Genomic DNA, 15,020 nt, shown 5'->3' with positions numbered 1-15,020 from the left:
GCTATGTACATTGTCTTGTATACTTTTTTTTTTTTTTCTGAGACAAAGTTTCGCTCTTGTTGCCCAGGCTGGAGTGCAATGGTGTGATCTTGGCTCAGGGCAACCTCAAGTGATTCTCCTGCCTCTGCCTCCCGAGTAGCTGGGATTATAGGCATGCACCACCACACCCGGCTAATTTTTTGTATTTTTAGTAGAGACGGGGTTTCACCATGTTGGTCAGACTGGTCTTGAACTCCTGACCTCAGGTGATCTGCCCGCCTCAGCCTCCCAAAGTGTTGGAATTACAGGCGTGAGCCACTGCTCCTGGTCTTGTCTCGTATACTTTAGATCATCTCTAGATTAATTATAATGCCTAGTATAATGCAAAGGATATGTAAATAGTCATTATACTGTATTATTTGTATTGGTATATTATTTTTCTCTAAATATTTTTGATTCATAGTTGGCTGAATCCACGGATGTTTGGATCCAGCCCTTGGATACGGAGGGCTGACTTTACTCTTTCCCTGTCCTTAAGTATCCTGTGAAGTTATAAATGTGTGCCATGTCTTACACCAGCAACTGTGCCCCCTACACCTGGGCACATGTGGCGACTGTCCATGCATCATGTTGTTTAGGTGAGCTTGCTGTTTCTGTCCCTACTGCTGTTGGCCCAACAAGGAAATATGGATATTTATACATATACATATTTATATGTATATATACACACATACATATTTATAAATATGTGTATATATACCTATATATAAAATAGGTATATAATTTTCAAAAATCCGGACATTAACTTATTTGCCCCTGTAGGAGTCTTTTTTCCAGAGCTGGTAACAAGACAGCTTCCTTTGCAGCTTCTTTCACCTGGCGTCTGTTTCACAGAGGAGGGAGGTAAGTTTTATTTTCAATGGCACTAAAGATTGTTTTCCTGGATTGTTTTCACAAACTGCACATGAACAGTGTTTCAAAAGTATTTCCGGAATTAGGTGATGTCTGCAGGGAGCCATGAATCATGCTGAAAACAGGATTGTTCAAAACTTTGCCAGGAAGTCTCGGGCAGAATTGTGTTAGCGACTGTTAGCAAACACAGCTGCTTCCTTTCTGTCCCAATCAATCAGCCCAGCCTAATTACCAAAGTACAAGGGTGGTAAGTCCTAGATATGCTTGCTGATAACTGCCAGGTTTTAGTATGTGGAGGTTAAAGTGCCTCTTCCTAACTACGATAGCAGATTAAACTGTTCCTAATAAACGTTGTTCTAGAGTTTCCTGAAACTGGACACAGAAATTGGTCTTAGGGTCCACCAGGGACAGTTCCCATGATTGCTGGCATACAACACTGTGGTAGTGACCAAAAGTAGTATCATAAATCAGTAACAAATCCAACTCTTTGATATTATCATCTTACTGCTACAGATTACTTGGGAAATACGCCAAAGAGAAAAAGCAACTGATAACGATCACATTCCAAACAATAGCAATCACCAACCTGAATTTCCACATTACCCTAGTGTTTTTGTGTCAAACTGGTACCAATCTAGAACTCACACAGATACTTACCATCACCTTCTATAACACGATTGCAGTGGAAGCAAACATCACCAAATAGCTGAAAATACAAAAAGGTGGTCAAAGTTCAAGATGTGTTAAATATTTTAGAACACTGAACATTTAAAAATAGCTGGTTATCTAAATTGAGAATTTATCACTACTAGAGAAAATTAGTAAAAGTTCTTTGACAAGTGTTTTACTTCTTACAATGAAAGTAATTCACTGCCATCAATTAAAAAAAAAAACTTTCCAGATGATAGTTTGAACACCCAAATAAGTAATGCAAAATACGGAAATCTGTGAGTCCGTATGGATAAGAAACAGACAAATGAATAAACCTATAGACAGGAGAGGAGGTGGGCTCTTGCTCAGGCAGAGCGCTGAGGTGCAGACTATGGGTGGAGGATGTGGGGCTGGAGAACTGTTGTTTGCAGCTGGCACAGAGACAAGAATCATCAAGGGGTGCTAAATCTAGGGCAGGTGATGAGGAACAGGACATTTCCATGGTCATAAAATGATTGCCCACAGATTGCTTCTTTCTTACAAAAGAGGGAAGGAAATTGTAATTCATAGTGATGTTATCGGCCAGCACCACGCTTGGGAGATCACCAGTGAAGGAGAGATATAAAGTGCTCCAGGGGCAAGGTTCTGAGAGGATGCCTGCCACCGTATGGGGCTACAACCTGCTGTGTATAACCTCATCTAAGCACATAGAAGCAGCAGGTGAACCCAAGAGGAAAGTAGTCTATTAAAAGGGGGTAGGGGCCCTCTGCATCCCTCCAAAATGTCAATGTCATCAAAAATTTTAAAAGGCTCTGGAAATGTTCCAGATTTAAGAAGGCTAAAGAAACATCACAACCCCAGGCTGGGTCCAGTCTGGGAGTGGAAAAAGTGCTGTGAGGATGCTACTGACTCAAGCGACAAAATTGGAATAAATGGGTTATAGTATCAATATTGATAACTACGATTATGTCAGAGAGTCCCATATTCTTAGGAAACATACACTGAAGTATTTAGGGGTAAAGGAGTATGATGAACTTATTGGCAAATGCTTTAGAAACGGCCATCGTACTTGTATATAATATTTACGTAAGTATGTGTTTTACACAGGAAGACCGAGCGCGCGAAACAGTAAAGCGAACTGTGGACTTGAATGAAAGGCATACAGGTATTCTTTGTATTTCCCATTTTATAGTTAGCTTCTGAGTCTGAAATTATTTCCCAAATACAAAGTTAAAAATACATCTCTACTCAACAATGCACATCTTCCAAGAGATTTACTTGTAGTTAAACTACTGATAAGCTTAGGTTCATAAAAGTCTATCTGGCACCCAGTGACTAAAGTCAATACCTGGTTATAGTGGGTTTCACAATACGCCAGGCCTTTCCTCTCATAATGGCGATGTCCAAGAAAGGGTTTCTCACACTTGGCGCAAACAAAATGCTGAAAAGAAAAATTGCCATAGGTCATTTTTGAACTGCCATATTTTATATCTAATAAAGGAAACCCCAAAGTTAACCTATTTTCAGAGAAGATGAATGAAAGTTTGAGACAGTCACTTCATTTGGCCATACGTGGCCTCATAATATAATACTTTTGCAGTTTTAATTCAGGCGTCTGTCTTTAAAGGTTACTTGACATAGCCTATTACAATAGCCCAAAAAGAGAACAGAGGTGAGCATCTTAGTAGTACCTACAAAGGAGGAGCTGCTGCTGGATACAGACCATGGCACTTCCTGCTTCAAGAAGGCTTTAGGAGCAAAAGTGCACATCCTGCATCATTACTGAGACATTCACAAAAGCAGTGTACATTCTATATTCTTCACTGTCAGCAAAGTCAACTGTCAATTAAAAATGTCCATGTTTAATCTTTAGAGTCTCCTAATCTTGCCAGGACACCTGAATCATAGAGATTTGAAAGTACTAGTTACCCCTGAATCATGAAGATTTGAAAGTATTGGTTACACCTTAATCATGGAGATTTGAAAGAACTGGTTACCCTTTGCCATTCAGAACTCACCTCCACATGCCACTGCTTGCCCATGGCGTTCACCACGCGCCCTTCAATGGGCCGTCGGCAAGCGCCACAGATGGGGACCCCCATTTTATCATGGCATGGCAGGCAGTATAGCTCCCCTTTCAGCTCCCGCGCATCGGCAGTCAGTTCCTTCCTGTCCGTGAGAAAGACAGCCAGCTTAATACTAATACTGAGAGAAAAATGGCCAACCGATGGGGCTAGCACACTTTTCAGGTTTTTAAAGACATTACTATGACAATCCCTGCAAATTTCTTTTTCCCCCGCTAGAGGTGATCAGAATAACCTGAATTAATAGGCCTGAACAGGTTTCAGACTCCTACCAAAACATCTGTATCTTAAAAGGATAAGATGCAAGACTAGGTCAGATACACACCAACACACCAGGCATATTCATCATTTCCTTCTTATATTATCACATTACATTTCAGTCCATTTGTCTTCATTTAAAAGCTACAGGGAATAATCACAGTGCTGAGGGTAGACTCAGTAATACTACCTGCTATGGTGTGACTGTGCCCTCCAAAGTTCATGATCCCCAGTGCAGGTGTTGGGAAGTAAGACCTCTAAGGGGTGATTAGATCACGAAGGCTCTGCCCTCACGGATGGATTAATGCTGTTATTGAGGGGGTAGGTTCCTTATAAGAGGACGAATTCAGCCTCCTTCCTTCTCTTCCTTCCCCCCTCCTCTCTCCCCCGCCATGTGATGCCCTCTGCTATGTTATGATGCAGAAGAAGGTCCTCACCAGATGCCAGCCCCTTGATCTTGGACTTTCCAGCCTCCAGAACCATGAGCCAAATACGTTTCTGCCGGTTACAAATTACCCAGTTTGTGGTATTCTGTTATAGGCGCATAAAATAGACTAAGACATGACCTTTCCAAGCAAACTGAGAAGTTGTGAGACTAGTTCCATTTACTAACAATTATTTAAATGGTCACAAGCTGTTGAAGAGTTATAGGTTAACAGATTTATTTTCATAAACAATAAAATTCCCAGAATTTTCTTTCTCCAAATACTCAAATTAAATATTATTTTCAGTCTCCTGCATCAATAAACATTTGGTCAGAGATAGTCCCAATTAGTCAAATAGACTCGTCTGAATTTCACCCCTTTTATGTAATTCTCTAGGAGAGATGCTAATGAAAAGTGGACAGAGGAGAATCCCCCAAGAGGAAGGATAGGTAAGAAAATGAGATAAGGCGCAAACTGATAATTCAATCACAAAAGATGAGATGGCTGAACTCATGTGACCAAACTGTTTTCTTTTTTTTTTCACTTTTTTTATGAGATGGAGTCTTGCTCTGTCATCCAGGCTGAAGGGCAGCAGTGCGATCTCGGCTCACTGCAAGCTCCGCCTCCCGGGTTCACACCATTCTCCTGCCTCAGCCTCCCGAGTAGCTGGGACTACAGGTGTCTGCCACCATGCCCAGCTAATTTTTGTATTTTTAGTAGAGATGGGGTTTCACTGTGCTAGCCAGGATGGTCTTGATCTCCTGACCTCGTGATCTACCTGCCTCGGCCTCCCAAAGTGCTGGGATTACAGGCGTGAGCCACCGCGCCTGGCCAACTATTGCTAATTTTCTTAGGCACAATAAGAGTATTGTGATTCTGACCAGGTGCAGTGGCTCATGCCTATAATCCCAGCACTTTGGGAGGCCGAGATGGGTGCATTGCTTGAGCCCAGGAGTATGAGACCAGCCTGGGCAACATAGCAAGACTCCATTTCTACAAAAAAATTAAGAAAGGGTGGTGTGTGCCTGTGGTCCCAGCTATTCTGGAGGCTGAGGTGGGAGGATTGCTTGAGCCCAGGAGGGTGTGGCTGCAGTGAGCTATGACTGCCCACTGCACTTCAGCCTGGGCAATAGAGCGAGACCCTGTCTCAAGAGAAAAAAAAAAATTAAAAATAGTATCGTGGTTCCATAGGAAAATGCCCTTATTCTCAGGAGATGTATACTGAGAGTCATGAGAAATTTTAGAGGTATGTGTATACATGCACACGCACACACATACACAGGTAGGTGAAACGAGAATGTACTGTATACACACAAGCGTGGCAAAATGTTAACTGGTGAAACAAAATTAAGGGTATACAGGTTTCATTATATCATTCTCTTAATTCTTCTACAGGTTTAACATTTTCTAGACTAAAAATTGGAGAAAAACAATTTAGTTTGCTAGATTAACAGAAATAGAGATAAATGTAGTCTTTCCTTCCCACTGCTTGTGTAATAAAAAAGAAACAATTCCAGTACCCGCAGTTGGCACAGTTGAAATGGTCTGGATGGTAGGGGTCGTTCTTGAATATCAGAGGCTGCTCGTCGATGATAGCATGGCATTTCTGGCAGATATATTTCCCAAGGCCTCTCGCTTTCTCACGATTATGACAGGGGCGACACAGGTGTCTAAACAGAGCCAAAACTTAAATTTAAAATTTCAGGTTCTTTCTAATGGTTAAAAAGAAATATGCTTCCCTTACCTCTGAAAAGAAATTAAACAAACCATTTCTTAAAAAAAATCACTCCTGTGCTTAACAGAGCAGAATCAAGCTACACGAAAATAGTGTTCCAACCCTAATATCTGACTGATTTTCATGAAACTCCATCTAGGCACATCCCCTGTTGGTAGTTCAGCCATGCATGGAGCAGTTATGCCCTATGCATAGCAATGCAAGGGTCCACTCCCAGCAGCAGCACTCAGTCAACACACTGCAGTGTCTGAGTTCCCATGCCCTCAGTTCGGTGTCCTACAGAACTGCCTTACATCCCACGTGGAGAATACCCGTGATCTTGTCACAGTCACATTTTCCACCCGCATCTGACAAGGATGAAAATCCACCTACCTCCCAGCATTCTTGACAAACCCGATATCCGCCAGAACTTCCTGGCAGAGGTCACAGCGGAAGCACTCTGGATGCCAGCTGTTATTCATGGCTTTGATAACTCGGCCAATGATGAATTCACCTGTGGGAAAGCAACACCCAAAGGATGTTACTAAGTAACAAGCATGGCACTTTATTTACTAAGAGAGCAATTAAGGAAAAACAGTGAGGAAAAAACCATTTAAGCCTTTCTCAACAAAGGAACTATTTTTTTTTTGAGACAGAGCTTCGCCCTTGTTGTCCAGGCTGGAGTGTAACGGCGCCATCTTGGCTCACTGCAACCTCCACTTCCTGGGTTCAAGCGATTCTCCTGCCTCAGCCTTCCAAGTAGCTGGGATTACAGGCATGCACCACCACGCCCGGCTAATTTTGTATTTTCAGTAGAGGTGGGGTTTCTCCAAGTTGGTCAGGCTGGTCTCGAATTCCCGACCTCAGGTGACCCTCCCACCTTGGCCTCCCAAAGTGCTAGGATTATAGGTGTGAGCCACCACACCTGGCCAGTAGAGGAACTTTTTATTTATGTGTCTACCACAGTAAGCACATTAGAAAAAAAGTTTTTATTTCGTCTGAGTTTTTGTTTTTGATTCAGTAGCCACGTTTTTGGGCTGTTTTGTCTCATCTCTGAATCTAGTTTTCCTTTCCAAATGAGGTACTGGGCTGTCCTGAATGCCTTTTGGTTATTTCTGTCATTGTCAACATAGACAATTGAAATCTACAGCACAGTTTCTTATAACCCACACTTCATTTATTCTTTCATTAAACCTTTAGAACATTCTACTCAGTTCCTTCAATCTCTGGAAACCTAGCAGAGGGATTAGCAACCAGTGAAGTGGACAACATGCAAGCAAGTCCATTGCTTATGCGCCATGCAAGCAACGCTGAAGCATCCCTAAGCATCGAAAGCACCTCACTGATGTCTTCCCTGCCTCTTTCCTGGCAAAACCAAAAGCAAGTAGATAAAGGTTGTGTTAACACAGGAAAAGAACAATCCTAATCGCCACCCGATAGGAGTCCTAGTTCATCCCAAAATACCTCTACTTCAAATGTCCTTAAAAATCAGTTCTCTCTAGGTTTTGATACTCCTCCAGCTTGTTATATATTAACAATAGGGAAGAGGAGTGATGAAGTATCCAACAGTTATTCATAATGAGCACCAAAAACCATCTTTAGCATCGATACTTCACCAGTGTGAAATGACTTAAGGAATTTGGAAGCTTATTATTATTTTTTTTTCCCGAGATGGAGTTTTGCTCTGTTGCCCAGGCTGGAGTGAAGTGGCCCAGTCTTGGCTCACTGCAACCTCTGCCACCTGGGTTAAAGCGATTCTCCTGCCTCAGCCTCTTGAGTAACTGGGATTACAGGCACCTGCCACCACGTCCAGCTAATGTTTGTATTTTTAGTAGAGATGGGGTTTCCCCATGTTGGCCAGGCTGGTCTCAAACTCCTGACCTCAGGTGATCCTCCTCCCTCTGCCTCCCAAAGTGCTAGGATTACAGGTGTGAGCCACCGCACCCGGCCGGAAACTTACTTTTTACTTGACGTTTAGCAGTAAAACTTACCACACTGATGACAGCAAGGGGCAAAGAGCATCTGAAAGTCATGTTCACAGTACTTTCTTCCTTCAAACTGAAAGAGAGGGTACCACCAACTTACAAACACGAAATAATCACAGGAGAAATATAATTATTTGATGGAGATATACAGGAAAGATGTTTCCGCACTAAGAGTTTGTAACTCTACCGGGATTTTAAAAAGCAGATACACTTTTGCACCATCCATACATCTGCATGTTGGTACAGAAAAGACATATGGCATGAGTTTAGGCTAGAGTGACTAGTACACCTACAGGGATGGTGACCCGGCCTCTGACTGTGCTGAATTGTTTTCTGGCTCAAATACCCTGCCTTTAATGAATCTGTTGAAAGCTATGGATCACCTCTCCCTCCAGAAAGTAGGCACATACATACAACTCACTTCCCACATTTTTTAGGTCGATATCTGTAATTCTCACTGTAACCTTAAATATTTACAAAGGGCAAATATTCTAGCACATTGTACTTATTTTTTTTAAAAATGGGAGTCTTGCTATGTTGCCTAGACTGGTTATTGGACTCCCGGCCCAAAGCAATCCTCCTACCTCAGCCTCTCAAAGCACTGGGACCACAGGCGTTAGCCAGTACGCTCAGCCCTAGCACATTTTAAAATGACCAAAATCCATTAAAAAAAATCCTTTTAACAGCCGAGATTTTTACATCTTTCATTTCTTGAACTGTTTCCATTTCATGTCCTCCAATTTTATCCGAGTATATTTTTTGTACTTGTCTTTAACGGATCACCCTGCCATACTTTTCTGCAATAAAATATATATATAAAACATGAAATTTTAAAATGTGCTTTCTGAATCCATAAGGCTGTAAAGGTTAACATTTATTTTCTTCTGTATTATCAGTACAATGATTAGTACAGGATAAGACGTAAATATTAATTTTTTAATACTATCTGTTTACTTGAAAAGCATATCTTAGTGATAGTGAAATGAGTCGGGCTGCCCTTTCCTCCTACAATTATTTCATGTATCTCATGCATCAATATGGCTTTCCACTAGAAGACTCAGGTTCAATATTAATTCTAGGTCTATTTTCTATCTTGGGGGTTGCTTTTTTTTAAAAAATATACAAATGCTAAGAAGCCTTTTCCACATTACTAAGTCGTGAGACTTGTTATAGTAATGTCTCCCCTTGAGTCTTTGAGCTCCTTACAAGTTATATGTCAAAAGTCATACACTGTTTGATTATCAAAATCCATTTTTAATGATACCCATTTTTAAGGTATCACTTGTCAACTCCATTTCCTCAAATTATGGCTATAGATTTGGTTCATCCAATTGAGTGAACATATCCACCACAGCTTAACTGGCAAAGTCAGTTCTTACTATTGAACCAATCAAAGCAGATTTTCTCCTAGAAAAATAACTTTTTTTTCCCCCCAGAGTCTCACTCTGTTGCCCAGGCTGGAGTGCAGAGGTATAATCTTGGCTCACTGTAACCTCTGCCTCTTGGGTTCAAGCGATTCTCCTGCCTCAGCTTCCTGAGTAGCTGGGATTAGAGGCACCCGCCACCACATCCAGCTAATTTTTGTATTTTTAATAGAGACAGGGTTTCACCATGTTGGCCAGGCTGGTCTTGAACTCCTGACCTCAAGTGATCCGCCCGCCTTGGCCTCCCAAAGTGCTGGGATTACAGGTGTGAGCTACTATATTCAGCTTTCACTTAATTCAAACTAATAAGCTGTCATATATTTAACGTATCTTTTGGTTTTTAGATTAGGTCTTGCTATGTTGTTCAGGCTTGTCTTGAATTCTTGGGCTCAAGTGATCCTTCCACATCAGCCTCTTGAGTAGTGGGATTACAGGCACACACTACCTTGCCCAGATTAATGTATTTGGTTTTTAAAGTTTATTAACAGAGGAGAATAAATTGATATGCTATTACTCATACTCTGCCACACTACATTATAATGTGAAATCAAAAGTACAAGTATTTATGAAGCGTGATATATTTCTGATGAATGTATGCCATCTATGTGTATAAAAATCTGATGTTTAGCTTTTAGCAGTAATTAATGGAACTACCATATGATCCAGCAATCTCACTACTGGGAATGTATCCAAAGGAAATAGAATCAATATGTGGAAGAGATATCTGCACTCTCATGTTTACTGCAGCACTATTCACAATAGCCAAGATTTGGAAGCAACCTAACTGTCCATCAAGAGATGAATGGATTAAAAAAATACGGTACAGTACTCTTTGGTCATACAAAAGAATGAGATCTTGTCATCTGTGGCGACATGGATGAACCTGGAGGACGTTACATTAAGTAAAATAAGCACTGAAGGACAAATACTACATGATCTCACTCACATGTGGAATCTAAAGAGGCTGATTTCATAGAAATAGTAAGATAGAGGTTGCCGGAGCCTGGGGAGAATGGAGTGGAGAGGATGGGGAGAAGATGGTCAATGGGTACAAAGTTACAGTTAGGATGAGTAAGTTCTACTGTTCTATTGCACAGTAGCGTGACTGTGGTTAGTAATATTGCATTTCAAAATATTTCAAAATAGCTATTTCAAAATAGGTAGAAAAGGGGTATTTTGAATGTTTCACTACAAAGAAATTATAAATGTACAAGGTGATGGATATATTAAATACCCTGATTTGATTTTTACACAATGTATACATGTATTGAAACATCATACTGTGCCTCATATGTGTGATGATTATGTCAATTAGAAACAAAAAAAACCCAAAACGACCACAAAACAGGCTTCTGTATCTGCTGAGTCTGCATCCTTGGATTCAATCAACCAAGGATAAAAAAATATGTGGAGGGAAAAACCCCAAACAATAAAAAATACCAACAGAAAAATAAAAATAAGACAAATTTAAAAACACAGTGTAACAACTATTTACATAGCATTTACATTTCATTAGCTATTATAAGTAATCTAGAGGTAATGAAAAGTATAAGGAGGATGTGCATAGTTTATATGCAAATAAGTACACCATTTTTATATCAGGGACTTGAGCATTCGAAGATTTTGGTAAACTCTGAGGGTGAGGTGGGAGTGGGGTGGAGGGGGTGTCCTGGAACCAATCCTCTGTGGACACCATAAGACAACTGTATAAAAACTCAGAAATAACTCCATTAATTTAGTTAGAAATGATCAACTTTTATTCTGTATTAAATGAAAGAGAAAGATGTATATTACATAAACACACAAAAAACCCAGCTGTTAATATATATATATATATTTTAGAAGGTATATATATACACATACACACACACATATATATATATGTATTTTTTTTTGGAAGGTTGAAAATATAATCCCTGGCTAAGATAAAATAAAATTAGGATTAGCTGTAATTTGGAAACACCTTTTAACAAGACAGGTAGGAGTCAAGAACACTGACCACGGATCCAGACTGCCTGCGTTCAAGATCTGACTGAAAGACCCATTGTGTGGCCTTGGGCAAGTTGCTTAACCTTTCAGGGCCTCCCAAGAGTCAAAAAGCGATACTGCTTTGGTCTGTTTGTTCTAGCTCATGGCATGCCCTCACTGTGACATTGTGAAATACATATTTGGTCTTCCTCCCAGTTTCTTGGCATATAGCTCCAAAAATCCTTGGAATCTTAAAAGTGATGTCTTTTTATATGTTAATGAGGTGACTCATGACTGGCAGCCCTTAAGTAGATTCAGGATGGGACTGGGTTACCAGAAAGACCAAGGCAGAATTAGATGGTTGGGGTTTTCAGCCCCACCCTCCAGCCTTCAGGGAAGGCAGAGAGGAGCTGAAGGTTAAGTTGATCACCAATGGCCAAGTGTTTAATTAATCATGCCTACATAATGAAGCCTCCGTAAAAATGTAAAAGGACAGGGTGCAGACAGCTTCTGGATAGCTGAACACAGTGCACTTTCCCAGAGGGTGGTACAGCCAGAGAAGGTGCGGAGGCTCTGACCACCTTCCCCCATATACCTCACCCTATGTATCTCTTCATCTGTATCCTTTATAATATCCTTTTTTAAAATTTATTTTTATTTATTATTATTATTTTTTCAGAAACAGGGTCTTGCCCTGTTTTTCAGGCTGGAGTGCAGTGGCATGAGTATAGCTCACTGTAGCCTCCAACTCCTGGGCTCAAATGATCTTCCCACCTCAGCCTCCCAAGTAGCTGGGACTGTGTGTGTCATCATGCCTGGTTAATTTTGTTATTTTTTATAGAGACAGGATCTCACTATGTTGCCCATGCTGCTCTTGAACTCCTGGCTTCAAGCAATCCTCCCACCTGAGTCTGTCAAAGTGCTAGGATTACAGGTGTGCTCCATCGTGCCTGGTTGGTAATATTGTTTATAATAAACTGGTAGAGCCAGGCATGGTAGCATGTGCCTATAGTCCCAGCTACTGGGAAGGCGGAGGCAGGAAGACTGCTTGAGTACACGAGATGGAGGCTGCAGTGAACTGTGATTGTTCCACTGCACTCCAGTTTAGGCGACAGAGCTTGGCCTTGTCTCAAAACAAACAAACAAACAAAATACTAATAATAAACCAGTAAACGTGTTTCCCTGAGCTCTGTGAGTTGCTCTAGCAAATTAACAGAACCAGAAGAGGGGGCTGTGGGATCCCCAATTTACAGAGCATGTCAGCCAGAAGTACAGGAAAAGCAATCTGGGGCTTTCAAGTGGCATCAGAAGGAGAAGACAGTCCTGTGGCTGACCCCTCAATCTGTGGGATCTGAGGCTATCTCCAGGTAGACAGTGTGGGAATTGAATTGGAGAACGCCCAGCTGGTGTCCACTGCAGAACTGACTGCTTGCTTTGTGTGTGGGGAAAAATTCCCATACATTTGGTCACAGAAGAACTTCTGTGGTGACTGTTGTGGTGTGCAAGCTGAGGAAAAATGGTTTGTGTTTTCTATCCACCTCATTCACAATTTCTTACCAATGCTCTTTGCTTTGCTCTACCAGAGCTTTCTCTTAAAAAGGATGAATTCTTCTGAAATTAGTCAGGGGATGTAGTCAGGGGGTGAAAAAGGCTAAGCCCTAAAAGGAAAGCTGTTGGCTGGGCGCAGTGGCTCACGCCTGTAATCTCAGCACTTTGGAAGGCTGAGATGGGCAGATCACAAGATCAGGAGTTTGAGACCAGCCTGACCAACATGTTGAAACCTGTCTCTACTAAAAATACAAAAATTAGCCAGGCGTGGTGGCAGGCATCTGTAATTCAAGCTACTGAGGAGGCTGAGGCAGGAGAATCGCTTGAACCCAGGAAGCAGAGGTTGCAGTGAGCCGAGATGGCGCCACTGCACTCCAGCCTGGGCAACAGAGCAAAACTCAAGACAGACAGACAGACAGAAAAAGGGAGGGAGGGAAGGAGGGAGGAAGGAAGGAAGGAAGGAAAGAAAGAAGCAAGAAAAGAAAGCAAGGAAAGCAAGGAAAGGAAAGGAAAGGAAGGAAGGAAGGAAGGAGAAAGAAAGAAAGGAAAGAAAGGAAAGAAAGAAAGAAAGAGAAAGAAAGAAAGAAAGAAAGAAAGAAAGAAGAAAGAAAGAGAAGAGAAGAAAGAAGAAGAGAAGAAGAAAGAAGAGAGAAAGAAAGAAAGAAAGAAAGAAAGAAAGAAAGAAAGAAAGAAAGAAAGAAAGAAAGAAATAAATAAATAAAGAAAGAAAGAAAGAAAGAAAAAAAGCAAGCAAGCAAGCTAGCTGTTGTAACTACTGTCTACATCTCTAAACTCAGCATATACAATCATGCGCTGGATAACATTTCTGTCAACAATGAACCATATATACTACCATGGTATATGGTATATTTACTGTACTTTTTCTAAGTTTGGATACTTTTAGATACACAAATACTCACCATTGTGTTACAACTGCCTGCGGTATTCTGTATAGTAACATGCTGTACAAGTTTGTAGCCTAGAGGAATAGCCTATACCATATAGACAAATGTGTTGTAGGCTATTACACTTAGGTTAAATACATTCTCTGATTTTTGCACAACAATGAACTCGCCTAATGACACCTTTCTCAGACATTTCCCTGTGGTTAAGGGACGTGCATATCTGTACCCGAATATAGGATATCCAACACAATTCCTAAAGCCAAGCTTCTCCTTAACAAGAAAATACATAAGGCAGGGAAAGACTAACCTTACAGGTTTCAGCACTCCCTAACTAATCCTTTTTGATGGGTATCCTGGAGCAATTAATGATAGTAAGATTTGAGATTTCCTTCTTTTGCAATGTGAGAGAAGTGCTATTGTGAATATAAATGTTTTCAGGCAAAGAGAAAAGGATCTAGAAATTGAGACCTTTAAAACCAGAATAGGAGGACTTAGAAATAGATTTCCTTGCCACCATTCATCCTGCAAATCTCCTGCACTCTGGGCTATGCTTCTCCAGTGTCACAACTACTGTTAATTCCAGGTGGAGAAGTTCTGCTATAACGAGCTGCCTCTTTTCTACAGAGTGTAGAAATGATCAAACACAGTATAACCCAACTTTTGGGTCTGAAAGAAAGGCCAGAAGTTTATCCAAAGTAAAACTCCAGGATATAAAATTTTTTAAAAATCAAGAATCACAAATTGGAAAGAATCACATTTCTATAAATATAGCCTTTCTAGGTAATTACACATTACATCCCAAAATTGATTTAAACAAGGAATACAATAAGCCTATTAGAAATATTAAAGGTCCAAATTAGTGGTATTTATAAACAAAATGCCTTAAGAACCCTGGGGTCCCACCACCTGTGGAAATGGGTCGCTCTGTGTAGGGGAAGATGAACTCCAAGAATGGCTCTGTTTTTAACTGTTTTAAGTTTTGGAGTTCTGTAAATATTCCCTTTAGGGGAAAAAACAGAATTATTCTGAGCTGCTTTCAAGTAAGCTCAGGATGAAAAATCAGCTGCAAGTCTCATTTCCAGTCAAGTGCAAAGTTGCAAATCTTCATTTGGTGCTTTATACCGGTTTGTCATAAACTGCCCTGAAGTGAGTGGATCCACAGATAAA

At 40.8% G+C, this 15,020-nt stretch overlaps 1 protein-coding gene and 1 long non-coding RNA gene across 16 annotated transcripts in view; one reads left to right on the top strand and one right to left on the bottom strand.

Annotated features, from left to right (window-relative positions):
- LIMS1 (LIM zinc finger domain containing 1) overlaps positions 1–15,020 on the bottom strand; it is a 151,321-nt gene that overhangs the window by 5,840 nt on the left and 130,461 nt on the right. For 14 of the 15 annotated variants that reach the window (XM_030921144.1, XM_030921143.1, XM_010368734.2 and 11 more), the window contains 6 exons: positions 8,015–8,081; positions 6,417–6,537; positions 5,830–5,979; positions 3,561–3,711; positions 2,891–2,983; positions 1,549–1,597 (listed from right to left, as the gene is read on the bottom strand). In XM_030921144.1, coding sequence (XP_030777004.1) covers positions 1,549–1,597; positions 2,891–2,983; positions 3,561–3,711; positions 5,830–5,979; positions 6,417–6,537; positions 8,015–8,081 — 631 coding nt within the window. Of the gene's footprint in view, positions 1–1,548; positions 1,598–2,890; positions 2,984–3,560; positions 3,712–5,087; positions 5,092–5,829; positions 5,980–6,416; positions 6,538–8,014; positions 8,082–15,020 lie in introns of those variants that run through there. The other variant, XM_010368746.2, reaches the window with a different exon arrangement.
- Positions 976–2,864, top strand: LOC115894265. Its single transcript, XR_004054344.1, has 4 exons — positions 976–1,138; positions 1,891–1,895; positions 2,091–2,262; positions 2,654–2,864. It is a non-coding gene; the product is annotated as an uncharacterized LOC115894265 (long non-coding RNA).

Source organism: Rhinopithecus roxellana, chromosome 17 (assembly GCF_007565055.1).
Source record: "Rhinopithecus roxellana isolate Shanxi Qingling chromosome 17, ASM756505v1, whole genome shotgun sequence".
NCBI classification, from domain to species: Eukaryota; Metazoa; Chordata; class Mammalia; order Primates; family Cercopithecidae; genus Rhinopithecus; species Rhinopithecus roxellana.
Note: the sequence above shows the minus strand (reverse complement) of the source record. Positions and strands in the feature narration are given on the sequence as shown.